The sequence below is a fragment of the Ovis aries genome, chromosome 10 (assembly GCF_016772045.2).
Source record: "Ovis aries strain OAR_USU_Benz2616 breed Rambouillet chromosome 10, ARS-UI_Ramb_v3.0, whole genome shotgun sequence".
In the NCBI taxonomy this organism is placed as follows: domain Eukaryota; kingdom Metazoa; phylum Chordata; class Mammalia; order Artiodactyla; family Bovidae; genus Ovis; species Ovis aries.
The window spans coordinates 73878727-73905834 of NC_056063.1; the positions used below are offsets into that span (position 1 = coordinate 73878727).

Here is a 27108-nt window from a genome sequence, read left to right on the forward strand (position 1 = left end):
AGCCCACTTTATCTTGTAGAGCAGGAGAGATTTAGGGGAAAACGGGAGTATTCACACTCACCCTGCCCCCCACTTCCTGTCCTCAGGGAGAAGAAACAAGTTGGTCACTTCTGCTTAATTCTTTTTGGAATTGTGCCGCTATGATATTGTAGCTGGATCCTTGGTGAAATAATCCCTCCATGCAAAAAACCCCACGACTTCCCAGAGTTGTCATGGTAGAAGGAGACGTAGTTATATACAGAAGACCAGATTTTATACATATATATGTGTGTGTATATATATAAAATCTCTGAATTAGTATATATATAACATATTTTCTTTCCTTCCTTCCCTTCTCTATAAAAGTCAACAAATAAATATAAATAAATAAAACCCAAGAACAATGGGGGCCTTGTTGATTTTTGTTATCTTAGCTAAAGTGTAGATTTTTACTTCCTAGCTCAATACAGATTCTCACCCCAGCAAACAGGGCGAAGCAAAACTGAAGTGATCATAGTTTGCCCGGGATTCCAGTGACTTGGGTTGATTGTAAACGGCAAAAAAGCCAGCATGCAAAGAAAGGGAAAGCATCTTCTTCTTCTTTTTTTTTTTTTTTTACTGCATCGTATGCTCTTCTCCCCCCCCCGCCCCGTGTCCTAGGTCTGCAGGGAGTTCCAGCGAGGAAACTGTGCCCGGGGAGAGACCGACTGCCGCTTTGCACACCCCGCCGACAGCACCATGGTCGACACAAACGACAACACCGTAACCGTTTGTATGGATTACATAAAGGGGCGTTGCATGAGGGAGAAATGCAAATATTTTCACCCTCCTGCACACTTGCAGGCCAAAATCAAAGCTGCGCAGCACCAAGCCAACCAGGCCGCGGTGGCCGCCCAGGCAGCCGCGGCCGCGGCCACAGTCATGGTAAGTGGGGCGCGCGCGCCGCGCACCTTCCCCGAAGCCCGCGCGCCCGGAGCCGCGCCTTCCGCGCGGGCACGCGCACGCGCGCCTCGCCGCCGGGAGTGGGGCCGGCTGGCGCTCCCGCTGCTCCGCTGCCTCCGTCCTGTCGTGGTTCCCCCGCCCCGCCCGTTTCGTTTTCGTTTTGTTCCGTTCCTCCCTCCTTCCCTTCGCAGCACAATAAGTAAATCCCTCAGGCGGGCGCAGGGAAGCCAGGGGCGGGTGCGAGGGCCCCTCCCCAAGCCCAGAGCGCCTCTCGGAGCGCGGACGCGGGCGGGACCGGGCTGGAAGGACCAGGGAGGCGGCCTGGAGCCGGGGAGAGAGGAGAACCGGGCGGAGGATGCACCCGGGCCGGGAGCCACTGCCCCCATTTTTTTGCTCCCCACTTCTTGTTACTTATTACAAAGGCCATGCTGCAAACTCCCTCTCTCCCTGAAAGAAAATTTATGCAGAACATAAAGTCATGAAACAGATGAAGATGGAGCTGTATGGATGGTGTTTTGAAAAATAAGAATAATAATAAAAGGCCTGGAAGGTAGCCCCAAGTCCCCTGCGTTAAAGACACAGGCCTCCCCAGCACCCTCGGGAGCCTGTTACAGCTCGACTCAGCCCCACTTCTCCCCCCCCCCCCCCCCCGCCCAGACCTTTGGGATCAGGATTTAAATTTCCCAACATCCCCAGGTGGATTGTATACACAGTAACGTTTGAGAAGCACCTGCCTAGAACACGTTGTTGTTGTTTGGTCGCTAAATCAAGTCCGACTCTTTGCAACCCCGTGGACTGCACTAGCCAGGCTTCTGTAGTCTGGGATTACCTGAGGGCACGTGAAAGTTTCTAAGGGCAGTCACTTCCCCCAAGTTTCTTATTTAATTGGTTTGGGTGTGGCCTGGGCATGCGCCTTTTCTTTTCCAGCTCCTCGTGAGTCCGTTGTGTTACAAAAATTGAGCACCACCCGCACTGGATTGTAATTAATCTGTTGTGGTGTGAGATCTCTGGCTTGACGTCAGTGTGTTTTAATGTGTGATAGACACTGGATAATCCATGAGACCTGGCGCTCATCGGGCACTTGCTGGATGGAATAAATAAATTAGGCAGTTTTCCTCGTCCTCGGGAGCTTGGAGTTTAGTAAGTGACAGGGATAACGGTCCTCCATGACGTGATGGAAATGCATCACGGGGTCTAGCTATGGAACTACGAAAAAAATCAGTCCTTATTCCTTAGATACCTGTTAAATACAACAAACCACTGGTACTAATAGTAACCTTTGGCGCTGAGCCCTGAATTTATCTGAGTTATCTGAGCCTTGATTTATCTGCCTGTTACCTAGAAGTGGATTTCCCTGGTGGCTCAGGGGGTAAAGAATCTGCCTGCAAAGCAGGAGATCTGGGTTTGATCCCTGGGTGGGGAAGATCCCCTGGAGAAGGGAATGGTAAGCCACCCCAATATTCTTGCCTGGAGAATTCCATAGACACAGGAGCCTGGCTGACTACAGTCTGTGGGGTTGCAAAGAGTCAGATACAAGAGAGCGACTAACCCAAGACACACTACTTAGAAGTAGCAGTCCTAACATCTACATAATCAATAAGTTCTTGAATCATTGAAGGAGCAGTGTACCTAGAATAAGTCAATGGTAGATGACCTGGGTTGATGGAGATAAGAGAAGAAATGGCCATTACATGTATACACACAGCCCGATTTCTTTAAATTGTGAGTCTACGTGCCCTTCTTCGGTGCAGTTGCAAATCCTTCTCATCAAAATGCACAAAGGTTGTTAGAGTGGATGTCAGCGTGTTTAGTTGCCATAGTTTCCTCCATTGTTACACTGTGCTGGATTTGGAGTTCTGATATTTCAGGTGGTCTTGCAGCATCCTCAAAGACAACCCAAAGGAATGTAGTTTCAGAACAAAAGCATCAGGTTCTTTCTGACGATGACATGAAAGTTACTGAATCTACAGTGTCTTTTGAAAGTGAGAGGCTCATTTGAAACCAGTTGCAGTTCGATGAAGTCAAAGTCTTCTTACTCTAGTAACAAGATTACTCAGCACCATGAAGGAAAAACGATTGTTTTATTTCTTTAAGAGAATGAATGGGTGTGATGATTGCAGCCAGAAGATGTTAGTATCCCATTCACCTGGGTTTCATGCCTGAGCTCCAAGAATTACTGTAGTGTAGTTTTTATTGTTATCCAGGAATTTCTGCTTCTTTTGATTAATTGGACCCTGAAAATGAATTCAAACTTTGAGTCCAGAGAAAGAGGCATCTCTTTCCTTTACAGCCTTATACTTGTACAATAGCTCTTAAAACATGGGCATCATCCCCACCAGAATTTTTCAAATGTGAAAATAAATCAGAGCTTCTCTCTGGTAATTTTAACACAAAGGGTATCTGGTCTTCAAGACAACAGTCTTTCTTCACACACACGCACCAAAATTGGGCTGCACCAGAAGATACTTATTTTGTAAAAAGAAACAAGAGCAGCTGCCATCAGCTAGTCATGAAAACATGTTCAGGAACTTTGAATTCCATCCTACTTGTCCATATCCCTTTCTTCTGCATTGAAGTGGCAGCTCTGGTTACTGTCGTCCACGATTCTTGACTCCTCAGGTTTGGTCTTTACCTCTAAGGCCGGGCAGTTGGTTCACTTGCCTTGAAGTTGGCTTGCTCCTTGATCCAGAAAATGAAACGCCTGGCTACATGCACACACACTATAGAGAAGGCTCGGGGAGGGGACAGAGGATCAGAAATGTTGGTGAGGCCAGCTGGAATGGATGCTCAGTATCTGGCACATAGTAGGAGCTCAATTAAAGAGAATCTGGTTCTCTGCGTAGGTGCCTAAGGAAGCTCCCAAAGTTCACTGGCCTTGGGGATCTCTGAGGTCTGCTCTAATCCTGAAGGTCTTTCAATATAGGTAAACATATGGCTGCAGTCACATAATATCCTCTAAAACAGAACATCTGGGTACTACAAAGGCACATTATAACGTGATTATTCACCCATACAGTTTTTAAAATACATTCCACACGTGTTCCTCAAAGCGTGAGACATGCAAGATATTTATATGTCCACTCCAGGAGCTGTGTGTTTCCTTGAAAAGACAAGATATTTGCATCTAGTAAAGAAACCCAAGTGAGTGGTAGAAAGAGAGATGCTGTCAGTGTCTAGCTCACTTTAGAGCTCTCAGCTTCTTTAAATTCCTAGTTTATTATAATTTCTGTGGAAATTACATTCATCAAATGAGGTTTGGAAAAAAGAGAACATAAACCTTTCAGGTGCTTATCTTAGGGAGAAATACTTAATATCTCTTTTTCTACTCGGAGACTTCGCTAAATGATCTTTTGTTGAAAATTTTGTTCATAAGCACCAGGCTTTAGAGACATAATCACTCTCCTAGTTAGCATATCAGAAAAGATCAACCCAAGAGTAGGTGTGTTCTTTATCTCCCAAGGACTGAAAAAGGGAAGGGAAGAATGGAATCCCAGAAAGTCCAGGCCAAAATGATTTTGAGTTTAACCATCCAGTTAATAAGCTTCCCTGTGGCTCAGACAGTAAAGAATCTGCCTGCAATGTGGGAGACCCAGGTTTGATCCCTGAATTGGGAAGACCCCCTGGAGAAGGGAATGGTCAACCCACTCCAATATTCTTATCCAGAGAACCCCATGGACAGAGGAGCCTGGTGGGCTAGTCTGTGGGGTCGAAGAGCCCAACACGACTGAGTGGCTGACGTGTTCACTTTGTTTAATCCAGTTAATGTTGTTAGTGCACTCTATGAGAACAGGCTATGTAGCCTTATGTAGTTAGTATAGGCTAATGTAAGCAAAAACAATTTTTTTTATTATCTAGCAATGTAAAAATATGTTGGAATGAAAGATCTTAAATAAAAGTGATGTCATGAAAGTTACATCATGGCAAACTGACGCTGGAGTAAAGAATATTCAAAGCTTTCTTGTTCTGAATCTTGTTGGTTTTTTCAGATGTTCACAGTTCTGCCTGTAGAACGATGATTTCCTCTGTGATGGCCTCTATCCAGACTGCCTTCCGAAACATTGGCCATTCTAAACCTTTTCTCTCCCTACAGTCCTTTCCACTTTATTTCTAGTCCCCGCATCCCCGCCCTCAACTCACCCTTAGCCCTTTATCTCCTTGTCACTTTCATACTTTTAATCCTGAAACATCAAATGATGAAGAACAGCTCTTTATTGGTCAAGGAAAATGTCATTCATTGTTCCCATTTTAAGGGTTATTTACTATCCCATTTTCTTCCAAATGCCATACTTGTAACTCAGAGCTTTATAGTAAAACATTTTGTATTTGTTATACAAGCCTTGGGGATTTACCTATTGTGCTAAACATAGAAAAGGGGTATTTCTTTTTTTTTTTTTTTTTTGCATTGGAGCTATTCCTTTGACTTTATTTTCATAGAATTCCATCATAAAATTTTTAGATTTCTTACAACAATTATCAAGGAACAGGAAGATTTTCTTATCGTGGTCTAAATCAATCACTATTTATTATTATTTCAGCTGTTTAAATGAAACTATCTGCCCAAAGGATGGTTATAAGTTAAAGATATTATCTTACTTCTTATATTCCAAGCAGTTCATTGCTATTTTTTAGCTGTTTTTGCTATTTTTAGCTATTGTACCTGTTCTAGCCAAGAGTTCCACCTCTCATTAAGTGGGTTGGTCACTGATTGTAGTTAAAAGTATGAATAGAGTTATTAGATAAAATTATTTTGATACCCGAGGATACCAAATACCCTTTAAAGGGTATTTTCTCAGTGTAATCCCGGTAAGTTGTTTGCCATAAATTGAATAAAAATTTCAAATGTGGTGGAAAACAGAATGGAAGATAAGTTAGTCATTAGAAACCATACGGTGGAATGAAATGGAAATTTGAGAAACCTACTCTTCAAATTCAAAACTGTTAAGTTTGGAGGCTTACTGCATTATTGCCAGATCCACACTAGCAGAGTGAAGAGAAAAATTGAGACAATTATCCACATAATTCAGACAAAAAATTAAGATCCAAACCCAAACCGTTTTGCGTAAATAATCTTGTGTTTGAGTATTTTTTTGCCTGAATTGTTTGTCTCAGTTTGCCACTTCATTTTGTTAGGCTAGATCGTCATTAAAACTTCCGTTTATGAAGGTTAAAGACATATTTTTTTTTCAACTTGGATCTTATACATGGTACATTCATTATTTTATATTTGAAAACTAACTTATCAGAAGTTCTTCGATCCTGCGGCCCTTGAAAGTTTTGCATTTTTTTCTGAAGCAATATAAAAATGCTTATGGTGTGTATGCAAGCTGCTGTTTTAATTAACTTTCCTGAATTTCAAACATCTATATTTTACTCTCTTATATGCTTTTAACTAAGGTATAGTAGATGCATTTTTGCTTCAATACTAATTTAAGGTGTAATATTCATTTCTTTAGAGAACATTTTTGTTGTTGTGCATGCCTAGTGTTTTGTACGTTGTATATTGCATTCAGAATATTTTTTTCCTTCTCACCTATCCACAATGCAATGCCGTTCCCATGATGCACCTCTGCTTGCTGTTTACCTGTATGTTAATTCGCTTGAATCCCATTGGCCCACTGCCATCATGTGCTCGCTGCCTGTTATTAAAAGACTCAGTCGACTGCCAAAGCAATGAAGCGACCTCTCGAAGCATCTGTAGACCTGGTACTTTGACCTTTCACCTTTCGCTTTGCATGTAGCTTTTCAGAGAACCATCGAGATTTGTATTACTTGTAAAATATCGGTTGCAAACAATCATTATGTTTAATGAGAAAAATTCAATAAGGTGTTTAGCCATCTCATTTTCATATGTAATATGTGGAATAAATTAATCCTAACAAATTTTAATACCTTTTCCAAAAGAGTGAAGCAAATTTAAATTACTTGGCTCGTAAAAAATGCTCATGATAATCCTAATTAACCTTTAAATTCAAGAAATTGCCATTTTTAGTTAAAGAAAAGAATAGGTATTAATATTAATAACACAAATGCTTCCTCCCCCTCCCCCTCTTAGAATAGTTTAACTCATTTTAAAAGCTGAAGTCATTTTTCGCTGTTGTTGCTTGATAGTTTTTCTTTTCCTTAGTTAAGATGCTACCGTTTTGGGGTTACTGAAGTCATGCTTTCGCTCGCAATAACAAGTTCTCACTCATTCGACATTGCCGCTGTTTAAATTAAGGTGCATGGCAGAGGCATCTCCTTAGCTGTCATTTTTTAAAAGTTTGTTGCGATTGATGATCTCTGTGGACACTGAAGGTGTGTTTACTTTGAGTTATACATGTCTTATCCGATTCTTCACTTATAGGCCTTCCCTCCTGGTGCTCTTCATCCTTTACCAAAGAGACAAGCACTTGAAAAGAGCAACGGTGCCAGCGCCGTGTTTAACCCCAGCGTCGTGCACTACCAGCAGGCTCTCAGCAGCGCGCAGCTGCAGCAGCACGCTGCGTTCATCCCGACAGGTGCGTGCCTTGACAGTTCCAAGCCCTGTGTCCGTGTGCCCTCCGGTCATGTGCTTTCTTTCTCATTCCTTTAAGCTGTTTGGTGGCATCTAGTTTGCTTTTTCAAAGGTACGATAAATACAGCCTGAAACTTGTCATTGTCCTAGCTATCTAGATAATTTCCCTTGCTTGGAAAGATAGCTAAAGACGGTTAGGATTCTAAAGCCAAATATTCTGTAGAGTTAAGTGACTGACTGAACCCATGAGAAACTAATAACAGTTAGGGCTTTGGGTTTCTCGTATTTACACAAACTGTGTAAAATTGTTTATGTAAAGAAGACCTCTTATGTGTGACAGTTGAAACTTGTCATTAACCCTGAATGACCTAAAAATAGCAATTCCAGTAAATACTAACCTTTTTTTTTCTATTCCTATTCAGAGCACTAAAAAAAACAAAAACAAAAAAACAAAATGAGGCTATTCAAATTAAAGCAATCCTCTACTCATATTTTTACATCCATTCTCTCTCTTTTGCCATCCTTCTCAACTTCCACCAAGTTCACAAATATAGAGACCTCTTATCCTCAGTTTCTAAGCCAATGCCTGATAATAGTAGGTGCAAAGGTGCTTTAACTCTGTCATTCTACTAAGAAATGAATTCTATTAATCATAGAATCTTGACGGTTAAAGGAGTCTTAGTGATCTCCGCATCCAGTTGATTGTTTTACAGATGAGAAAGCTGAGGCCCCCTAAATGTGAAGTGACTTCCCAAGGTGGCAAGACTAATGCTAAAAAGACCTAGAACCCAGTTACCCTGAGACCAGTTTGATTTACAAGACATGACACCAGCCGGCCTCCATATGTGGAGGCCAGAGTCCTCTTTTGGAGTCTGGTGTAAAACGTCAGGTAAAAGTGAAGAAGGAAAAGTACAATACATGCCAACCCTCCTCCACGTTTTTACCCACCTCCCTGACCACAGACCTATATACATGTACAGACACAAAGAGTCACCATAAATGGCTGGGGTTTTGACCTTTTAATCTGAGCTAAACGCAGGGATAATATTTTCAAAATAAACTTTGCTAGAGGATCCAAAAAAAATTTTTTTTTTAAAGAACCAGGAGTGCCTTAAGCTTTAGAGAGAAGACTGTCCACTGAATTCTTAGTTTGAAGTCAAAATTTTCATCCCGCGATAGTGACTTAAAGGTCAATATAGATGAATAACAAGTTTATCCTAAAGAAGCACACTGATGATCCCCATCCACTTGGGTGGACTTTTCAGGCTTCTTACCATTTTCTTAAATACTGTAGCATATCTGGGAATTAACATAGGAGGGAGTTGAGTAAATATTTCTATCCTATTTTTCGTATAAAATCTATACTTTGAAATGAATTATTATTAAGAAAATTTAGATTGTAGTAAAAATATCAACTGTGTGAATAAAGTGGTTCTTAGCATACAGTTTTCTTAGTTTAGTTCTCTTAACATAAATAGACTCACAGACCTATAGAGTGAGTCTCTAAATCAGTAATTATCAGGGCTTCACTCTTGTCCGATTGCAGCCTTAATTGGTAACATTTAAATGCAGTTGTAGCCCAGCAGTAATAGTACTTGTAATCCACTTGATGTAACATGTTTATAAAATAATTGCTAGAAGGTAAACTTTTCTTGAGGTTCTGTGTGGTTTCACCAAGTGTCTTATTTTATAGACCTCATCACTAGATGTTTTAAGGGAGAAAAAAATGTGGAAGAATATACTGAGGGGGAAAACAGAAAAAGTCAAGTCTGTTTCTGACTGGGTAGTAATGCCACCACCATTTTCCGGGAAAGCCTCTGAAACCCTGGAGCTAAGCCGTGCAAAAGACTGAAGGCCTCTAACCCATACTTAACTCTTCCTCTTTTTGTCAAATCACTGGAAGAATTCTCATTTAAAAATATTTCACCTGGAAACCACTTAAAGACTGCCAAAGAACAAATAACATCCCTTTTTTGCCATGACCTGATTAGAGTTGGTGAGACACTTGTGTAGAGGGCGCTGTGGTTGTGCACTTCTGCCCTCTGCTGGACTCTTTAAGAACTGTTCAAGTGTGTCCAGCAACCCTCCAGTGAGTGAGCTTTGGGAGCCGAACAGTGGGTCCTAGTCCACTTAATTCTGTGGTTTAGAAGTATTTACATCTGTAACATGATATAAATATAGTGAACAGACATGTGGATCTCATGCTCTGAAGTGTATTTCAACTTCTGTGATGTTTTCACATGTTTCTTTTAAATGATGAAAGAATAATTTTATTAAAACGATTTTAGCATAAGTCCTGGGCTTCCCAGATGGCTCAATGGTAAAGAATACGCCTCCCAATGCAAGAGAGGCAGGAAACTCGAGTTCGAGCTCTGGATCGGGAAGATCCTTTGGAGGAGGAAATGGCAACCCACTCCAATATTCTTGCCTGGAAAATTCCATGGACAGAGGAGCCTGGTGGGCTATAGTCCATGGGGTCTCAAAGAGTCAGATACAATTGAGTGTACTGCAAACACACACACACACACACAGCAGAGTCCATCCCCTAGTTAATTCCATAACAGAGAATTCAGTGTTTATTTTCCTATAGTTTTTATTTCAGCTTTCTTTCTCATAGGCCACTTTTTTAGCCTAATTTGAGATGATAATGATGATAATCAGTCTTTGTTAATCATTGTTGTTTTAAATCCTGCAAATGATGATGCTCAAAACTTTTTTTGATGATGCTCAAAACTTTTTTTTAATTGGTAAATGAAGGGCTCATTACTTTTAAATTAACTGATTTTTCTATAAATACATTAATAATTATCATAAAGATGAAACAAAAAATGTTTATGTTATCCTGGAAGTTATGCTTTATTGAAAGGTCATTCGCAATGAAGTTTTTAATATACTGCCAAAATTCTCCCATTGATACAATGCGACTTTGAATTTTAGGAACTCTGCCTCCAGATTGGGGAGATAACTAATATAAAATATTATGCAAAATATGGGATTCTTCCCCAAACCCATGGTAATATAATTATCACCCTGATTGATGCCCTAGCACATTTGCAGTGAGTGGGATTTTTCCTTTTTTGATAGGAATTATTTTAACCTAGTGGTTATACTTTTCCTTTGCTCTGTTAGGAAAGTGATGAAAACCACACACAAAAATAGCAGCATAATAATTCTTGACATTTCTCTGACAGGTTTATTCTGAGTTCCTGTAAGTGTTCTTATCACATTACTCTTCAGGATAGTTCTGCCAGTGGCAGGCATAATTATTTGCATTTTGCAGATGGGAAAACTGAGGCTGTGCTTATGCTGCAAAGTGGAATATATAATTCATGGAAGTGTCCCGATAATCCTACTCAGAGATTCTAGACTTGAAATTTTTGTGCAACTGAAGCAGAAGACGTTTGAAAAGTCTTTGTTGATAGAATTAATGCCTTAGTGAAATGCTTCTAACAGTCGGAACAGAGATGACCCACTGACTCATTGATTTATTTCATTAAGTTGGAAATACAAAGTAGAACAGGGAGATGCTAGCGCAGATCTTCCCTAATGATCAGAAACCATACTCTTACATAAGCTTATCACACATCTTGATGAAAGATTGGTCAGTGTTTAGTGGAAACGCTATGTATATAACCACAGCAGAATGTATTTATCCTGTTTAATTCAGCAAGCTGTTCTCGAACACATGGTCTGTTCTGGGTTCCAAAGGAGTAGGAGCACACAAAGGCAAAAACAAGGCAAAAGTCAAATCTCATGCAGAGCACCTTAGGGAATTTGAGAGTGAAGAAGAGAGAGACAATGTATTTGGCTATCAGATCTACAGTAGGTGGTGGTGAGAAACGACATGGAGCAAGAAAGACTGACTTTGGAAAGAAAGACTTTCCAAAGGAGGAGACATTTCCTTAGGACTTGGAGAGGAAAATTCTACCAGTGGGGGAAGAGCATCCCAGGCAGGGGGAAGAGCATGGATTGGGAAGAGTGTGTTTGAGGAATAACAAATTGTCCATTGTATCTCTAGTGTGATGTACTGGAGAGGCTGTGTTGGTAGGGGGAGGGTGACAGTGGGGTGAAAAGGCAGAGATGGGGCTTAGAAAGAACATTAGGAGAAGAATCTGACATTGAATAAGATAGCCACACACTGCAAAAATCATGTGTTTCAAATATTCATATTGGGCTTACCTGGTGGCTCAGCTGGTAAAGAATCCACCTGCATTGTGGGAGACCTGGGTTCAATCCCTGTGTTGGGAAGATCCCCTGGAGAAGGAAACGGCTACCCACTCCAGTATTCTGGCCTGGAGAATTCCATGAAGTGTATAGTCCATGGGGTCACAAAGAGTTGGACACAACTGAGCAACTTTCACAAAGTTTGTATCACTTTTGGCCCCATAGGGATGCTCATCACATTAATTTGGTTGAGTGTTTCAGCCACATCCTGAACTGAGGCCAAAGGATAGCCCCCCAGCCCAGTGTGGCTGCAGGAGCCGCTGTTGATGGTTTGTAACCCCATGACATTTGTGTGTGTTCCAGGAAAGCCCATCCATGTTGGAATGTAAAAGAATAATGTGAAATTTCTAAAGGGGTAACTTTGAATCCAGCCATAGTTGATCTTGAAATCATTCACAAACTGGGTACTTTAATGAATTTTAGGAACAAGTTGCTCCCAACACACTCTCACTGGCAGATGAGAACATTCACTCAATTAACTGACTACCTACTATGTACCCCATAGATGTAGACAGACATGAACCCTGCCCTCCAGAGTTTACAGTGGAAGAAGAGGGGTGGATTTCAATGAATAGCCATATAAATGTATAATCAAAATTTTTATGAGTATAATGAATGAAGAAGTAAAGAGTTGAATAAGGTTTAAAATGGAAACTGATTTCGGTGGCATGTGAAGATAGGTAAAAGAACAAGTGAACAGTTTTTGGAAGAGGCGACATAAACCTTAAGACTTGAAAATGGGATACAGATAATTTTTAGGCAGAGGGCTTGGGAGAAGCCCAAAGGCAAGCCAAACGTGATGAATTTGGTTCAGAGAAATGAGAGGCTAATCTGTCTGGATCTTGGTGCCGGGGGAGAGGGGTATAAGATGAGCTAAGCAGACAGACTGGACCATGGAAACCTTTATCCTAAAAGCAGTGAGAAGGCAGTGAATCATTTGCAGCAGAGAAGTGAACAGACCTCTTTGGGGAAGGTTTACTCCACTAGCAGAATGGAGCCTGGACTAAATGGGGATGAGAATGGAGGCAGGAGGACCAGTTAGGATGTTACTGTATATCTGAGCCCAGATGTCTTGGTGATCAGGCTGAGAAGTGGCGGTGGAGATGGACCAGCAGACAAACAGAAGGTGCGTTTTAGAAGCAGGATTGCTTTGTCTGATTGGTGAGTTGGACCAGGGAATTTCACAAGGGAAAGTGATATCCAGAAGAGCTTTCAGTTTAGGCTACAGCTGCTACATGGACAGTGATGCGTCCCATCTAGCATGTCTGGAGGTGCAGAAATGGGTACTGTGGGAAATGCTTGAGTGTGTTAAATTTGAGATGCTTGTGAGATCTCCCAGGTAAAAAGTCTGGATAAGCAGTTAGATGGAATGACCTGGAGCTCAGGGGAGCAATCTGGGAGGGATACATAAATTTGGAGACCTTGAGCTTGTGGATTAAATCCTACACTGATACCATGGAATGAATGATATACTAGAAGAAAAGTGTAGAGTAGATAAAAACGAATCAGTCTGAGCCCTAAAAACTCTCGTGTATAGAGATAGAGTGTATGTGTGTGTGAGTCTCTGTCATCAGAAAATCCAAGAGAAAGAGAAAAGAGTGGTTTATTACAGAGCAGCCAAGTACTAAATGTTACCATGACTCAGGAAGTTAGATGAAGATGGAAGTGCTCCATCTGACTGCAGAAGTGACTTGGCAGTTTGAGTGGAGAGGTGAAAATGAAAGTCAAATTGGAGAGGACTGAAGAACAGATGGAGGTCAAGGAAGTGAAAGTGTATGTGTAGGCAGCTTTCCAGAAGTTTCATTGTGAAGAAGGTTAGAAAGATAGGGTGTCATGAACAGGATTTGGAGGTGCTTGTATGTGTGTTTCCAGTTGGATATATTAGCACATGTTTGCTGAAGAATCCAGGAGGAGCCCAGTTATATAGCCTCTTTTTCTGACTAGTTATTAATATTGGCCTGATCAAAATACAGATCAAGCCAAAAGTCTCCCTCAGGTGTGATCAGTTCAGCAGAGAGAATAAAGACCTAAACATCTCAGAGTCTTTATCTAGTGTCTCAGAAGGCAGTTGTAAAACCCTAAGTGGATATACCTCCTTTGATTAAAAACTGCTTCTCTGGCAGCCGCATGACACCCAGTCTTCAGTTATCTGAATCCTTCCACTACCCTGATTTTCAAGGAGCTGAACCAGAAGTAGATAATTCCTTTTAATACCTTTCTTTTTTTTTGGTATTCCACAACATGCGTTCTATTCATCAGTTTTCTGATTCAGGTATATTAATAAGACCATCCACAGGTAAGACAGCTATTCCCAGGGAGGGACTGAAGTCTAGCCCCCTCCTCGCTCCCTTCTACCCACCTAGACACCTACTTGAGGTTTCCTAGGAGTTTCGCCAAACGTACCCCTCAGGGATCACCTAGTAGCAACCTTAACAAACCCCCTAACTCCAGTCCTGTCCCAGCCCCAGTTCTGCAGTTTTGCAGAGCCTCTGCCTAAGTAGTGCTTAGTTGTATTGGAAGCCACTGCTCCTTTATCATAATGAATCTCATAACAGAAAATAGGTCACACATATCCTGGTCAGCCTGTCAGGGGAACCTCTTCCTACATTGAGGGCTTTCAAGCAGCAATCTAAAATTCACCTGACCCACAACCCTTTGATTTGGAGGGTACAGAATCTTAATTACTATTTTTATTTTCATATTGTCATTGACACAAAACATTCTACAATCACACAAGCAAAGTCTTGATGCAATAAGGTCAGTGTGATCTAGTGAATACCAAACCTGACCTGGATTTTAGGAATAGGTTTCTATTTCTAGCCTTACCCTTGACTCCCACGATGCATGACCTTGGAGTAGTTACTATGCCTCAGATTTTTCATCTGTAAAATACCCACTTCCTGCCTCGGAGGAGGAACTGGAGAATGTCTGTTAAGATACTGTGAGGTCTTAGAGAAAGGAGACCGCCGCATGATCACATGTCATTCTTATTAGAATCATGTTGATGGAGATGAATCCATAAGTATGAAAAGCAGTGAAGAATATCGGCTTAAAATAAGTCAGATATATCTGTGTCCGCACTGAAAATGTGAATGACTCTAAAAGACTGTGTTAACTAACCCTACTTATTTCTGGTTGTGCTTCAATCTCACTTTGAATGTTAACTCTAAACCGCTAACCTGTTTCTTTCCCTTTATTCACTTTTTTTCCACCTACCATTGCATGACATGCAGGGTCAGTTTTGTGCATGACACCCGCTACCAGTATTGGTAGGTTCCAACCTTTTTTTATTTGTCTTTTATAGTATGTACAATACCTTCACTTGACTGAGATTTATTTCAGAGATGGTAGAAATGCTGTAGGAACTGGTAGATCTGAAGGCTTATTTGGCTTTAGAGTTAACGTTGAGGTTTTAAAATGTACTCATATACTTAAGAAAATGACCATTTTAATGTGACTAGAGCAACCACTACCAGACATGAAGCCACAAGTACGAGTCTGCTTTTTAATGATCTGTATTTTGTTTCTATTTAGAGTTTATACGGTTTAGTGTAAGGGGGAGAAAAAGCTTACTTTGTCAGAGAGGCAGGCTAATTTCATCAATGTTTTAAAGTTTCATGTGGTGTGCCTTTATCTCCTCTTTGCTGTGTGTTAGAGTTATCAGAGTTTCCCAGAAGTACTTATTTTAAAAGATTATAAACAGATGTATTTTGAAAACAAATGTCACAACTGCCTTGCTTTACCATACTTCTTGATTTTGTGTTGATTTATTTGTAATGAGTATTTGTACCTTACTATTCCCATAGATGTTAACTTTTAATAATACATACATAAGTTCTCCCCACACTTCCCAAAGCCTTGGTACAAAAATCTGTCTTAAGGACACGTGGATTAGTTCCATTTACAGTAAAGAAAAATAAACATTGGTAAAATTTGCTTGTCTATTTCACAGTGTGAAATATATATACATATTTCACAGTGTGTTAGAAGTTACATCAAGGCCATAATTTTTGCTTCACTGTTTATGGACCCAAATAAATCACAACCCCAGTAATTCCAGTTCAAACAGGCAGCCCCAAATTGACCCCCAAATTTCAATTTAACCGCAATTCATTCCAAGAAAATGCTGACTTGCCAAATTAGGCCTACATATTGAGGTTCTGATGTTTTAGAATGATGATTAAAAAATGAATATCATATATTCTTACTTCATTTGGACAGTACATTTTGCATTTTTAGAAGCACCCTTTATTATAGGCACCATAGGCTCTGAATTGGGAATGATCTATTGCTAGAAGTAAAAATGTTTATAAATACATCAACCAAAGTAATCTGCTTTGGCCTTTCTGGGAATCACTGATTATGTTTTAAAACTTCCTTTAATTGTACTTGTAATAAGCTATTTTCCCTTTTTTATTTCTCTCCCATGCTTCCTTGCTTTGCATTGTGATTGCATGCCATCTGCTGGTTTAACCCATGATGGCTTGCTGCTCTGATATTCACCATGCCAAAATACCACTTCTATTACCATAATGCTACACCCTCCTGTTCATTGCTCCCATGGTTCCCCTCCTGAAAGTACCCATGATGCACAGCGCTACGTCAGCCACTGTCTCTGCAGCAACAACTCCTGCAACAAGTGTCCCCTTCGCAGCAACAGCCACAGCCAATCAGGTTTGCTCCTTTTAAAGCTTTCTTTCACAAATCCCAAACTCTAAATGAGTGCTGATATTTAAAAAAAAAATTCTCGGTGAGAATTTTTTTTTCATGTTTATCCATCAAATTTTATTTTTTTGATTAGTTTATAGCCAGCATTTATGGACAGGTTGCACTTATTTAGAGTTAACATTTACTGCAAATAATGATGTAGCTATGTTTTGTGTTGCACTGTTTGTTTTCGTACCTAATATTGTGTAATTAACCTGACAGGCTTACATTCCTTTTAGTACAGCATTATGTATCCAGTGGTTTGTGAATTGTCACAGGAAAAAAAAAAAAAAAAATGAGAAAAGCATGCCCCGGGGTGCTTCGAAACTGGCTGTATTTGGATTCAGTTCATTCAGACCCTGTTATCTGTTGTAGAGGAAAAGAAACGTTCTCCTCTGAGGAAAGCCTCCCTTTTTTCCTTAGTGTCAAATTTGAGGTCTGAATGATTCTGGTTACCATTTCACCTTGGTCTTGTGTGCTCCTCAAACTCACTTGGTTCCCAAGTGAGAGCCAGACGGTACTGGAAGCAGAGTACCGAGTACCGGCCCACCGAGTTCACAAAGGCTGGATATAACCGATAAAAGGGCGTTTAATTCTTTTGGTTTAATGCATGTGCCAGTAAGACCATGGATGGACTACTTCTCAGTGAGGGCCAGTTGGCTGTTTCCTGTCGTCACGGGCTGACTGTAACCCTAACCCCAGCCAACCAACTTGCAAATGTGTGCGCTCAGGGTCCCAGGAGAGGAGTATGAGCGTCAACTCTCGCTTGCCCTGGAAGAAAAAAAACAAACACTTGATGTGCGCATGCGCTCCCTTCACAGACAGCCCTTTTAGTTTTGTTCTTAGTGTAGTGTTTTTGGTTTTGTTTTGTTTTGTTTTTTTTAACGAAATTGACTGTACTGATAAAAGATGACAAGAATTATAGGAGGAGGGGGGGAAGGTCCCAGGGAATGGAAGAAATTGGGAAAAATAATGTCTGGGTATAAATGTCAGATTCCAAACTCTATTCTGCAGGCGGGAAGGGCTGAGTCATGCTTCCTTCTTGTTCAAGTTAATAAGTGTTGCCAGAGCTGTAGGTCTCATCACTGAAAAGATAGGTGTGAGTGCCCTTGAATGAGGAAAGGAAGGCAAAATCTGTGAGCTCCCCACCGTGTCCTCTGAACGGTGATAGAGCAGAAAGGAACAAAGGCGGGAGGGGAGAGAGGCCAGGTGGGCACTCAAGCAACGCCAGCTAGTGACAGCGCTTCAGCTCATCACTCACCACCTCAACAAGCCAGCTTCCCTCTCAGGAGAGCCAACTCAGCTTCCACACAGATGTAACAAAGAACATCACATCAGTTTCTTAGCTGGAGGATTTTTTTTTTTTTTTCAAACAATAGGTTAGGAAAAGGGAGAGACAGTATGTGTCCTTCCATTATTAGGTTCAAAGCTCCTCTTTTTACTGGGTCCTTCTTAATAGGGGAACTGGAAATGTTTCTTTTATGTCTAAGTCTAGCCTTCTTGAGCTCTGTTTTTGTGATTTTTGATAGAAGTTTTGCTGTAAGGTCCGTTCATAAAATAAGTTTCAAATGGAATATAGTTTTGGTTACAGTGGGATTTAACATTATATTTTATGGCAAGTTAAGTGCTTTTAATACAGAGAGCGCTTTCTTGGGAATGCAAAGGAAGTCAAGATAAAGAAATACTTTGGAGTTTTAGGTTATGCCCCTTTATTATGATAAATTCTTGATCCTGTATCATAAATATTTTTGCAACCTAGTGATTTTTTTTTGGCTCCATTTGGTAGAAAAATACTGAGAGATCACATGCCTATGTGTAAGCTTATGTATTTGTGTAGGGAAGAGGCGTAAGCTATTCATAAACTAAAATATATCACTTTTCAGCACAGTGTGACTGGTAAAGGAACTAATACGTTAACTTCAATTAAGTCCAAAAAACTAAAATTACAGGCCTGATGGTAGCTTCAAGAATCCTAGATTCTGTGCTTTGCAGTTTGTCAGGTATAATCTTTGCCGGACTTCGCTTCAGTGATGACGAAGAGAAATCCTTTTGTGGCTCTTGATGAAGTTCTTCTTTCACGAGAACATAACAGAAAAAGAACTAATAGTAAACATAAATTCTCAGATATGATACTTTTAATGTATTTTCAACAAGTTTCAAGGAGCGGAGCCACTACAAAAGAACCTGAAAATTCTTTTAGTGCCCAGGAATTCAGAATTCAGAGAGATTTCTAATGACTATGAAATGGCAAGTTTTCCTCTTATTAAGATTTCACCCTTACATGGAATCATATGGATGTGAATTATGTGTGTTGTTTAAACAAAATGAATCTTGTTTCCTTGCTTGTAAAAGGAAGATGAGAATTTGATGGCCACTAAGGTCCCTTCCAGCTCTTGAGATTCAACAAACCTATGGTTCCTTAGCTGCCATGCTAGGCCCAAAGCATGAGGTGATAGAGGTAACCCTTCTCTTCTCCAGGGGATCTTCCCTGACTCAGAGATTGAGGGTCTGACCCAGAGACCCTGGGTCTCCTGCATTGCAGGCAGATTCTTGACCATCTGAGCCACTGGGAAAGCCCTAAACACAAAGAGAAGAAAGGGGTGCTGTTGATTTCAGAGTTGAGTGCATGATAGACATCCCTTCCTTCACTGAGCCATCTGTTCTTAACACAAAACATGTGGGCTTCCCTGGTGGCTCAGGCGGTAAAGAGTCTACCTGCAATACAGGAGACCCAGGTTCCATCCTTGGGTTGGGAGGATCCCCTGGAGAAGGAAATGGCAACCCACTCCAGTATTCTTGCCTGGAGAATCCCATGGACAGAGAACCCTGGTGAGCTGCAGTCCATGGGGTGGCAAAGACTCAGACACAACTGAGCGATATAAACATGTGGTAGGGTTTTGACAGTATTTTAGTTCATTGGACCAACTGTCAGTTCAAATAGTTCAACTCTCATAGGTATTTGTAATTAGATACAAGTCATTCATAGAAGAAGAAGAGAGACCAGAACACCCCGTGGCAACCCCTCCAGCCCAGGGTTCCTTTATGGGTCACCCCAAGGTGAGTCAAGATGAACCAACAGATTTATAAACTCCACCCTCAGGGCTTAATCAGGATGCCAGCAGTGAAAGTTTTAACTGAACTTAGACTTGCAGTTTCAAATTAAACAACAACAAAACCGAAATACTTTGGGGAAATAGAGAATGATGTTTTGGTTATTTAGCTCTGGGAGTAGAAATAGAACGAAAGTACAATAAGCAAATTTACCAATAGCTATCTCCTGTTTCAGTTAAGTCCTTTGGGCCTTAATATACAAATTATACAAATAATATTATTTACAAATTATGTAGATGTCCAAGATACTATTCTAAATGATTTCTCTCTCATATAATACATTTACTATTATATCATATATTTGATATCATATGAGAAAGAATACATATGTATAGGAAACACACAGTCTTACTATAGTGTTAACGATTATCGTTGTCCTCACGGTTAACTACCTTAGTCAAAGTTAAACATCTAGTAAATTGTCTTGCTAGAATATGCTCTTAACCACCTTGCTATACTGCCTCTCTCTATAATTACAAATGGATGAAAGTCACTTATTCCACAGATAAAACTGTCTCTAATGTGAAACTCAGTAACAGCAAGCTCTGTTGCTTTAGGGAAAAATGAAGGAGTTCTGCTAATGCAGCTCGAACCGAGGTGAATTCCAAGCTGGGGAGACAGCCTGAATCTGAGCAGAGCTTCAAGCTAATTATGTAATAGCCAAGTCATGTTTAGAAACTATAGACAAGGTGATATCTATTAATTATGATATAGAACTATTTATTAATAGACTCTATAATATTCAACCCAGTGAGTAGACTGAAAATTATGAGTAATTTCTATGCAGGTAAGATGAGAACTAAGATGAGAAATGGAAAGAAATTAGTCAGTAGTCCTGGTGACGCAGATTCAGGGGCTGCTCTTGTGTGAATCATGACCCTGGTCTTTAACCCCAGCCTCTGCCGCTCATCTCCCTTCAGCTCTGGAGTGAATACATATCTCAGCGCGGGATGACAATTTCTGACAAGGGAAATCAGAAATGAAAATGCAGGTCCTATATAACCCATTCAGTTTCAGTTCACTAACAGAAGGTCAGAATGTATAAATCTATATATGCCTATATTGACGCCAATTGAATCTCAGAGTGTCCAATAAAAGAGGTGAGGCCCACGGCATAGTAGATGGATGGTCTCATTTTTTTCGTATTATAAGAAATTTTATTAATAAAATGAGAGTAGAGATCGATATCCCTCCAACTGGAATTATTGTGGTATTCTACTGTGTCATTACAAAAGACTCTGATGCTGCCAACGACTAAAGGCAAAAGTAGAAGGGAGCGGCAGAGGATGAGATGGTTAGATAGCATCACCGACTCAGTGGGCGTGAGTTTGAGCAAACTCTGGGAGAGAGTGGAGGACAGGGGAGCCTGGCGTGCTGCAGTCCACGGGGTTGCAGAGAGTCAGACGCGACTGAGTGGCTGAACGACAACAGCATCATCCTGTCATTGCTTTATGCGTAGTATTTTTCTGCTTCAAAAATACATTCTGTTTCAAAAGAGGAGAAAATAATTTCCAAGTAAATATATTTTAAACTTTAGTTTCTTCATTTATATATGGAGATTATTCAGCCTACCTAATGACATCCTTGAAGGCCCAATTATATTCGGAGTCTTTCCCTGAACCCCTGCAGCTAGAATTTCTTTTCCTACCCTCTGAATTCCACAAGGACTTGATCGGCATGTCCCTTAAAGCGTCATCATTAGATGGACGGAATGACAGGACAAATGTGCAAAGATGGGGAAGTGTAAAGCTTAGTGGAGAAAAACTAACAATCCAGTCGGTTTGAGCACTGGTGTCCAGGAGCGGTGACAGCATAGGTTTGATGTGAAATGTCCAAGACTTTAAATACCAAAGTTAACGGCCCTGCCTTTACTTGGCCATTGGAAGTTTTTAAGCAGGAAAGTGAGAGGACGCAACTCTAAGAAGAGCACGCAGATGGATTCGAGGCAGGAGAGTCTGTGGAGCCCAGGGAGAGGCTTCACCTGGAACAGTGGCAGCTGGCAAGGGGCTGACTTTGTCCTGCCTCTGCCTGTTACGTGGAAACCCAGAGGCTCAGTAGTAAAGAATCCGCCTGCAATACAGGAGACTTGCAGGAGATGCGGGTTCGATCCTTGGGTTGGGAAGATCCTCTGGAGACGGAAATGGCAACCCACTCTGGTATTCTTGCCTGGAGAATCCCATGGACAGGGGAGCCTGGTGGGCTACAGACCACAGGGTCACAAAGAGTCAGCCAAAAAGAAATGTAAGGACGATCTCATGCTGTGGCAAAACCTGGTCAAATAAATGTCACACAGCAGAAAAAGAGATTGAGGCCAACGTGAAAGGTTGCCTGCAAGAAGTTGATTTTCTGTAGGACCTGAATTCAAGGATACCGTTTGGGTGGACTCCCTGGTCAAATGCCTCCAGGATGCTGGCTTCTAACCTGTGGCCCCCCAATCCTGACCTGAGTGAGCCCTCCCAGGTCTTTGTTCAAAAAAAAGAGTCCGTTCAGATCTGGAGTGAATACATATTGTCTGTACATCCACAGTTAGATCTGTGCAGACATGTAGCAAAATGATAACGTCTAATTCATTCTGGGCCATGGGTCCATGCTAGGAAGGCAAATTCTTACATATTGGATATTAGAAATATTTTAATGAAGCACCCCATGCACTGCTTTTAAAACTGGTGAAATCAAATTATATTTCTGGCAAGATGTTAATAACACTAATCAAATCTCCAAAAAGTGCTGGTTGGTGTTTAAAATTAGGACCTTGAGGTCTCGTCACATCTTTTGAATTCTCCTCCAAAGATTAAGTCCATTCAGCTGGAAGCTGGCCTTAGGAAGAATTTGTTGAAAATTAGTTAATAACATATTATGCATTCCTACAGCAGAAACTAACACAACATTGTAAAGCAGTTATACTCCAATTAAAAAATAATAATAATAAAATAATACATGTATTCCTAGCCCTTCATTTGTTAGGATATCTCATATGTCAGAAAATACCCATTTTGCAAACATGCCTGATAGTGTTTAGTATATATAATCATCAATTTCAATCATATCTTACCAGACAAAATAATTACATGCAACCTAATACATATGCTTTATCGGGCTTGCTACAAAGTACTAAAGAGAGATGAGAAAAGTTTAAGAGCATCAGAGTTAACTTACTTCTCACATATAAATGTGAATGCAACTTCAAAGCTATTTGTGTACAGAATCTTGAATATCTATATACAGAGTAAATCACCCTATCCTAACTAAGAAATCTAGAAAGGTCAGGTCATGTTTTACTTAATCTCTCGTCTCAGAAAGTTTTATAAAACATCTATTATTCAAAGCCATCTGTTAGGACTATATTCAGACAAATGTAGGAGGCATCAAACATTCCCCACTGTTCCCCACTTGACCCATTTGGAGCCTGTGTTGTTTTTTTTTTTTTTTCACAAGAAAAATCTGGGTTCTGCAAGGCCCCAGTGTGGGCGAAGCAGACCCCCATCAGCTCCCTCCCCTGAACCACAGCAGAGTCACCAGCCTCTCTGTCCGGATGATCCAACTGTGACTCCTTTCTCGCAGTTTGCTGGGTCCCAAGAACAGACGACAGAAAGCCCCTGGGTCCCGAGTATGTTGGGCCCCCAAAAAGGCCTGGACAGCAACTGTCTAGATCCAGCGCTTGTGAAATAATGCTGGGGCCACGACACCCGTCTCAGCATCACGGTGCTGCGAAAGGTGTGTGTTGCAGCTTCTCTGACTTTGTGCTGATGTTCTAACTGTGGAGGAGGGCTCAGTTTCAGCAATGGATTGGGATGCCTCAAATGAAGAAGAATTGCCATATCAGATAATTTGCAGAGAGGGAGTGACTGCCTGTGTGTATGTGCGTGTGTGCGCGTGCGTGTGTGTGTGTGTGTGTGTGTAGACAACAGGGGGAGAGAGGAGTAGAGAGAGGAAGACTGCTGTATATCCCTTCAAGTTAAAGAGCAAAACAATAAAAAAAGGCATTTTTGCGTTCATTTAATGCCACTAGTTAAAGCTGCTTGATAATTAAGAGCATGAATTCCATGCCGCAGTGTGGCTGGTGCATTGGAATCCAGACTTGCTGTGTGTGCATGCTAAGTCGCCCCGTTGTGACAGACTCATTGGCACCCCGTGGGCTGTAGCCCATCAGGCTCCTCTGTCCATGGGATTCTCCAGGCAAGAATTCTGGAGTGGGTTGCCATTCCCCTCTCCAAGGAACTTTCCGATCCAGGGATCAAACCCACATCTCCTGCATCGGCAGGCAGATTCTTTACACTGACACCACCTGGAAAGCCCTCCAAACTTGCTAGTCTGGTCCAAAAAAAAAAAAAAAAAAGTGCTTGAGGTGCAGGGAAGGAGAGGTGGGAGGGCTGCTCCGTATGTCTTAGGGGGGGCTGGGTCTATGAGAGCCATATAGAGGCAGATTCTGTTTAAGAGATCAGAAAATAAGAAGGAAAAAAGACCTTTTATTTTCCTGTTTCAGAAGCAGCCGATTTGCAGAGCTACCATGAGATTTAATTAATATATGTATTTGCAGATTCTCCAAGGAAAGGCTAAGTTATGTAAGTGTTGTGATCTAGTACATTTTCATTTTTCATGAATAATTTACACCTCATGGTGAGAAACTTGGGCAGGATTCTTTTGTATATAGCACCTAAAGACATCATATCAGTTCCAATTTCGTGCAGCTGAAGAGAAAAATGTCAAGGGTTCTTATGTGGAGCTTGACTGCATGGTGGATCGTCCTACTTTTATTCTACCTCAAATCCCATCCTCTTTTGCATTTTGATGGAATTTGTAGCTGGGGGGGTGGGGGGGGCAGGAATCTTTTCAGATTGAAGTCATTCCCAGTGGTACTTCAGCTTTTGTTGACCGTCCTAAAAGTACGCTCATTTTTCTAACTGTAGGTTTTCTCTTTTGAGAAAATATATAGTTTTCTTGAGATAAATATACAGTTCATCCTAGAGGTGTGTTTCCTTCCAGCTGTAGCTGTGTAAGGAAAGAGAGGCGAGGTGCAGTGCAAGAATTTGGATCCATTGCCAAGGGTTGAAAGATGAATGGGGTCTCATCCTTAATACAAGTCGCTATGGATAGAGTCAATTTTTGATTTATAGGTGTTTCTCTTCCCAAGTTCGGCCTCTGCTGCCTGCCTGCCCACGTTCTACCTGCATGTCTGGGGAAGTTGTCAGCCTTGCTGTGTGGGTGGATGGAGAGGAGAGATCCTTTCAGTCTCCCAATACAGTGCTAGCCTGAGTGTCACTCCCCTTCCTGGATATCATGCCCCCACGAGTCAGGGACAAACTGGCATTAGGTGTGACTTCTTAGACCCTCCTGGCGTTTCCTCTGGGCCACATCGCTGGAGGCAGTGGCTCTCAAGGTCAGACCTGTCTGAGTCTGCTGAACACGCTGGAGACAGTGTGGCAAAGTGCTAATGGTACCTAGGAGTTAACTGCCCAGTCAGATGCAAAGCAATCAGTGTCATACAGGGAAATCGTCAAGTCCTCCGATTAAAAAAAAATAAGCTTCATGGCAGAACTTTACTCCTAAAGTGGGGAGGGCGTCTTGAAGGATGTGTCGGAATTAGATATGGAGCAAGTGAGCTGTCCCTGCCAGAGTGAAAGGTAAGGGATAGAGCAGGGGGTGGGGTGAGGGGCAAGGAGGGCTAGCGTCATAAACGTACCAGCATCATGCCTTGCGTGTGCCCTCATATCCAGCCCTATCAGATGGGTTCTGTTCTTCCTCTTTAGCATGGGAAGACATCAAGGCTCAGATTTTGCTGTGACTCTATAATCAGTAGAAGGGCCTCTCTTTGACCTCAAGACTCTCTAACCCTGAGGTCAGTGCTTTCCCTCATGCTGTCTTCTTCCCCAAGCCTGGAGTTTCAGAAGAAGTCTCAGTCTTTACCCCACAATGGACGCAGACAGAGCAGCTCTTACTGTGTCGGGTCTGAAGCGGGGGATGGTATGGCTCTGGCGCTGCACGCAGTGAGTGAGGGGGTGCAGCGGTAACACACGGGTAGGCCCGGAAAATCCCATGGAGCGATGAGGAGGCGTTAAGGGACTGAGGGCCTTGAGTGGCAGGCTGAGAGCAGGTCAGCAAAACGCTAAAGGGGGCTTTGCAAACCCCCACCTGCTGGACATGAGTGGGTAGGTGTGAGCTGGGGTCGACTGAGTGCAGGTTAACTGGTGAGAAAGCTACTTCATTGATAAAGTGATGAACTGGGATGGAGAGAAAGATCCTTTTCTCATGTGCGAGGGAGGATGAATACAGTCATCCCTCTGTATCTGTGGGGCATTGGTTCCAGGACCCCAAATAATACCAAAATCCACAGATGCCCAAGTCTCATATAAAATGGTATATTTGTGTATAACCTATGCACATCCTCTCTTAGACATTAAATCATCTCTGTAAAGGCATCATAAATGCTATGTAAATAGATGCCAGTACACAACAGATTCAAGTTTTGCCTTTTGGAACTTTCTGATTTTTCTTTCAGATATTTTCTACTCATGGTTGGTTGAATCTGTGAGTGCAGACCCTGTGGATATGAAGGAGTACATGTGCTCAGTACCCAGTTGTGTCCCGCTCTTTGCAGCCCCGTGGACTGGAGACCGCCAGGCTCCCCTGTCCATGGGATTCTCCAGGCAAGAAGACTGGAGTGGGTTGCCATGCCCTCCTCCAGGGGATCTTCCCGACCCAGGGATCAAACCCAAGTCTCCTGCATTTCCTGCATTGCACGTGGATTCTTTACCACTGTACCACCTGGGAAGCCCAGGAACGAGGACAGGCTGTAACTAAGAAAGTCAGGAAAATTCAGGGAGGCATTTTGATCCTTTCTCCTCCCAGTGGCTCTTTCTAGTATCTGTGGATTCACCAGCTTTCTGGTCTCTGCCACATCAATCTTCTAAAAGGCATCTCTCCCCAAGACTCACATAAAAAGAGTGGTTCCTGTTGACACTTGCTCACTTTTATTTGTACTAGTGTAGAAGTGTTGATTGCACAGTTGTGCCCAAACTCTTTGCGACCCCAGGGACTGTAGCCCGCCAGGCTCCTCTGTCCGTGGGATTCTCCAGGCAAGAATACTGGAGTGGGTTGCCGTGCCCTCCTCCAGGGTTGATTTGTACCGTAAAGGACAAATGTGCTAACTGGTATTTTCTGACATTGGTTTATGAGAAACTGTAGCTCATCTAACATTTAGTCTCCATCATGCCTCGGCGTTGTATATAACATGCTGGAACTTCTGGTCTGTTTTCACTCTAGGTGATGAAATTATATTATTATCATCACCCTCCCCTTGCTCAGTTTGTGTCGATGAGCTTCCTGTAATCAAGCACAGAGGCTCTTCACTATTTGCTGCAATATATTTCTGGAAGCAGCATCATTAAGCGGAACATTGTAAAATGTCACCCATTTTCCCAAAGTCATTGTCACCTCAGGCATTGCAGATCTGACCTAAGACCTGCATCAACTACATCACAGCTATGAAAAGCTTTAAGTCCTGTGAGCAAACGGACCACAACCAGGCCATCCTTCTACAATAACAGAAAAAGGGAATGATGATGCAGCTTACATTATAATTTGGAGCAAGTCCCCAGTTCAGCAAAGTGGCTTATCCAAGTCCCATAAAGAATAAGAGAACCATGACTGGAACT

General features: G+C 41.7%; 1 protein-coding gene across 7 annotated transcripts in view; it reads left to right on the top strand.

Annotated features, from left to right (window-relative positions):
* MBNL2 (muscleblind like splicing regulator 2) overlaps nt 1-27108 on the top strand; it is a 168972-nt gene that overhangs the window by 124639 nt on the left and 17225 nt on the right. For 2 of the 7 annotated variants that reach the window (XM_027973721.3, XM_060394208.1), the window contains 5 exons: nt 640-903; nt 6571-6624; nt 7265-7418; nt 14872-14907; nt 16218-16312. In XM_027973721.3, the coding sequence (XP_027829522.1) occupies nt 640-903; nt 6571-6624; nt 7265-7418; nt 14872-14907; nt 16218-16312 (603 nt within the window). The remainder of the gene's footprint in view (nt 1-639; nt 904-6570; nt 6625-7264; nt 7419-14871; nt 14908-16217; nt 16313-27108) is intronic. The other 5 variants (XM_060394204.1, XM_060394205.1, XM_060394203.1 and 2 more) reach the window with 5 other exon arrangements.